Source organism: Hyaena hyaena, unplaced genomic scaffold (genome assembly GCF_003009895.1).
Source record: "Hyaena hyaena isolate Hyena2069 unplaced genomic scaffold, ASM300989v1 scaffold_95, whole genome shotgun sequence".
Classification (NCBI taxonomy): Eukaryota; Metazoa; Chordata; class Mammalia; order Carnivora; family Hyaenidae; genus Hyaena; species Hyaena hyaena.
The window spans coordinates 2516753-2521087 of record NW_024080727.1 but is presented as its reverse complement, the minus strand read 5'-3'; the positions used below and the strand labels follow the sequence as shown (position 1 = coordinate 2521087).

General features: G+C 48.3%; 1 protein-coding gene across 2 annotated transcripts in view; it reads left to right on the top strand.

Annotated features, from left to right (window-relative positions):
• The window catches only part of LRRC28 (leucine rich repeat containing 28), a 162975-nt gene extending 158939 nt beyond the window's left edge, over window positions 1-4036 (top strand). For both annotated transcript variants that reach the window (XM_039235064.1, XM_039235063.1), the window contains one exon: window positions 3718-4036. In XM_039235064.1, coding sequence (XP_039090995.1) covers window positions 3718-3790 — 73 coding nt within the window. In that variant the 3' untranslated portion in view covers window positions 3791-4036. The remainder of the gene's footprint in view (window positions 1-3717) is intronic.
• Window positions 4037-4335: the final 299 nt, after the last annotated feature.

Below are 4335 nucleotides of genomic sequence, written 5' to 3'. Positions count from 1 at the left end.
CATGTGCTCCTATGCCTCAGCATTTCTGTATCCCTTGGGTAAATTCCTAGCAGTGCTATTGCTGGGTCATAAGGGAGTTCTATTGTTAGTTTCCTGAGGAACCTCCACACTGTTTTCCAGAGGGGCTGTACCAGTTTACATTCCCACCAACAGTGCAGGAGGGTGCCCGTTTCTCCACATCCTCGCCAGCATCTCGAGTTCTCTGATTTGCTCATTTTAGCCACTCTGACTGGCGTGAGGTCTCACCTCTAAGTGTTTTAATATGACACTTAGTACATATGTCATATTGTCATATGTGCTTGCTACTTCTAGTTTGTATCCCCCTCATCAATACACACTGTACTGTCTTGGTGAAAGGAATGCCTTCAGGCACTCCTGCGGGTTTTCAGGAGGAGGCTGAGCAAGGGGCAGCACACAGGGTCCACATCAGAGTTCCCGTTTCTCTAACCTTCAATCTCCTCCCTCCAGACTGGGCAGCGGGAGTTGCAGCCTCACTGTCTCCTTGACTGGCCCAGAGCTTCTGTCACCTATTACAGGTGCTCAGGCTAACACGTTAAATCCTGAGGCCTGTGAGAACACCCGCATTGGCCTGATCCAACCTTAGATTTAGTCCTGCTGGCTCATGTACTTAGAATCCATTTTCATGCTTGCTGTCCAGGTTCCCGCTTGTAAAATCTGGCAAGATCCTGCAACTTCTTCATGTATGTTCTCTTTCCCAGTAGCAGGCCTTGCAGTTCATTTTCTGTATTGTGCTGGGATTTGACGCCCCTTACAGCCCTAAAGTCAGTGACCATTGGTGGTAGTGGGTCCTGAAGAAAATAGGTACTTCTTTTTAGGTAACTACCCCAGATGAAGTCAGTGCAATATTTTTTATGCAAGGAAAGCTCGTTATCTTAGAAGGTAAGAAAGGCTGTTTCTGATGTGAAGAAATGTTCAGAGATATCAGAGGCTCAAGGTTCTTAGTTTTGTGTCTCTACGGAGGTTTCCATTTCAAGTCTCAAGGTCCTGCCCCTTCCCAGCCAGCACCTTTACCTTGAGAGACTCCACGGCAATGTACTTGTACCTGGTATGTGGTTCTGCAGCCTGTATGTCCAGGCTTCAGACATGCCCCTCCTGTAGCTTCATAGAATAAGAGCTCCTTTAGGGCCACCACTGAAATGTCGATTCTCCTCGGGTACCTTGAGTGGAGAGTTCAAGTCACGAAGCTTAGTTGGGGCTAGGAATGGAGATGAGGGCGGGTGAGTGATAATCTCTTTAGCAGTCAGAAGAAGCCATCTTGCTCCACAATCTCTGAATTCACTGCGATGCCATAGCAGTCAAGGGCCTCGGCCATGACTTCCTGGTGCCTTGCCCTCCACTGGCAGCCTCATGATGTCACACCGTAGCGCACCTCAGCGGTATCCCAGTTTTCCCTAGCAAGGATGCTGTACATGCACTTACCAACCCAATTCCAGAATTCCTTCTGGAGGGGCTATTTCCTTACGCTCCTCCTTGTAACACTTACGAATCAATCGGGGAACTGGCTAGAACACACACATTAGCTGGGATTTTGAAGAGAAATGAGTGGAGAGGGATGATTTGCAGAAGTTGAAGCAGGGTTCAGAGCACCCAGAAGGATGACAAAGCACCTGGAAACTTAGAACAGTAGGAAGCTTTACCCTCTTATCCTTCAGGCCGAAGGGCTAGGGGGTCTGGAGGCTGCTAAGAACCAAAGCCAACAGAGCATCTTCCCGGTAGGAGCTCTAGTCAGACAGGTAGACGGGGAGTGGGGTCCAAATACTCAGCCTTAACACAAGAGCAGAAAGATAACTGGCAAAATTGGCCACAATCAAAATTTTCAAAACTCTGGAAATTAACAAAAGGCTTACAACAATCTGGTGTGTGTTTACTCACGAAAAGCAACTGAATCTCAGTAAGAACATAGACCCTTGCAATGTAATAACCTATCATAGCCCCATCTTGTAATTTATACCCTTGAAAATCAAGAACCTGCAATCATAGGTAAAACCAGCATTCTGGCAGCAACTGGAAAGGTCTAATGCCAGAGCATTGTCACTGTCCTTGGTGGTTCACTGACAGACCCCACTTGCCAGCCTATCTTTATCTGATCTCAGGCAGAGCTCCTCAGTGCAAAAAGCCTCTTCCCTGAGAGTGTGTATCAAAACCTGTCAGACCAATTACAGGCAACTGCTTAACTGTCACCGCTGCCTGAGGCGGTGTGGGGCCAGCCCTAGATTAACCACAAAGTTAAAAAGGGAAGTTGAGGGAGTAAGGCTTCTGTAGGGGTTTTATTTAAAAAGCACTACCGAATTCCTAGACGTCTGTATGGCCACCTGCTTGCCTGAGGATGTGAACACTCAGGAAGTCCCAGGAAGGCCCTGAGCTCGCCCCTCTGGCTGATTTTGAGGCTCTTGGCAAGCAGGGAGTGAAAGCTGAGGCCCAGTTGGCTGGCCGGCCAAGGGTTGCCGTGTTCCTGGAGCCATACACGAAGGGGGGCTCTATCTTCCCATCGGCCAAAGCGCGCTGGCTGCCAGTTGGTAAGGAAACCCAGGATTGATCCAGAAATGTAAGACCTAAGTCCACAGAGGGGCGTCCGGCTCTTGCTTAGAGGCATTTATCAGTGAAGATGGAACAGTAGCAGAGCTGCTTTTGGAAAGCCGTCAGAGTCCGGGGCAAGAAATGAATCAGAACCCACAGAGCAACAAAATGGCGGCTGGTTGCCAGAGACGTGGTGGGGAGCAAGCTGAGGAGGGGGGTGGCTCTCGGCTGCAAATGAAGACAAGGAGTTTCGGGAGATAAATATATCTTGATCTCGGCGTTAGTTAAATAACTGAGTATTTTTCAAACCTCATTCAACTGTGTCCTTAAAACAGGTGAATTTCATCGTATGTTTGTTAATAGACCTCAATTAACTAGGCTTTTCAAAAGAAGAAAAGAAAGAAAGATTCAGCTCTTCTCTCTTTCTGCCCTAAATCCTCCCCCTAAGCCCCCTGACCTTGGGCTACAGAGAAGGGCAAAGCCTGGAGTAAGGGGTGGGGAACCAGAAGGCAGTCAGCAAGGGAAGTCTTGTGGGGACAGCAATAAATTACTCTCTCCTCACTGGAGGACAGCACTTCTGGTGGGGAAAGCAGGCCCCTCATAGCCGCAGAGGTTCAGAGTGGTCAGCGGGCTCCTGACCCCGTGTGGAAAGGTGCCGAGTGGGAGTTAGGTGGGATGCCTCTGCTCTGCGGGAAGAAGACCCCCAAACTCTCTTACTCAGATTCTGAAATTACCTCTGCAAACAATCTGTGTGACCACATCTGTGGGAGAAAGTCCTTAAAATCACATTCTTACAAGTTCTTCAATACTAAGCGTTCTAGCTAAATTTGGTGCTGTTTTCTGTTATGTGATTTTTAATAACGTATTTTGAATGCTGTTCTGTATTGTTGGCCTTCATAAGCGGAATTCAGAGCATAACATGGAAAAAGCTTCCTTTCCCTTAGCTGCTAAGTTGGGGGATATCATATCATTTGAAAACTGGTAAGAAAATGAGCACACGCATACCTCACCTGATTCCAGTGCTCAGTTTTAAAAGGAAATTTACATTTCTGTTGTATGCTTTTTGGGGGCCATGCCTAATCCTTTACTGTAACACAGAAAAAGACTGCCTCTAATGGAAAGAATCCTGAGACTTTCATCTGGAACTCACAGTGCTCTCTCCCTTTCTTCCCCTTCCAGAAGGACAACAGTCAGTTTTGTGGCTTACTGCTGCTCCGCCCAGTGTCTGCAGACATTTGACCTACTGAGTTGATAAACACTCGAGAGCCTCAGGAGCGTTGCCAACTTGACACACAGTTGCCTGCGTTGCACACACTGTTTGTGTGGCAGAGGGATGGGATGGTCCAGCCCGGCGGAACGGGCCCTTCCGTCCTGCCCTGTCAAATGCGGGGGACTGCAAGAACCTTCTGGAAATGTCCCCATTGAGCTTCAGAACTGAAATGCCTTCACCCTTTCCCCCCACCCCCAGGTTGGAATAGATCCTCCCCCAAATTAAGGACTCTTTGTCTTCTGTGTTTTTCTTTTTATGCGCCTGTGTCTCAGAAGCAAACTATGTAATGTGATGCGCCTCCCCAAATCCTCAAGGCAAGTTTCAGTTCCCTGAATCAGAACTCTGATTTGATAATACAGCCCAATTAACGTTTGAACCCATACACCTTCAAGGATACTTGAAGTGTAGCTCCTCTCTTACGTTACCCAGAGAATTATTTCCCCACATATTGTCCACCCAGGGTCCAGCAAACTCCAGTGGCCTCCAGAATATTGAATATCCGGGGGGGGGGGGGGGGGGGGGGGGGG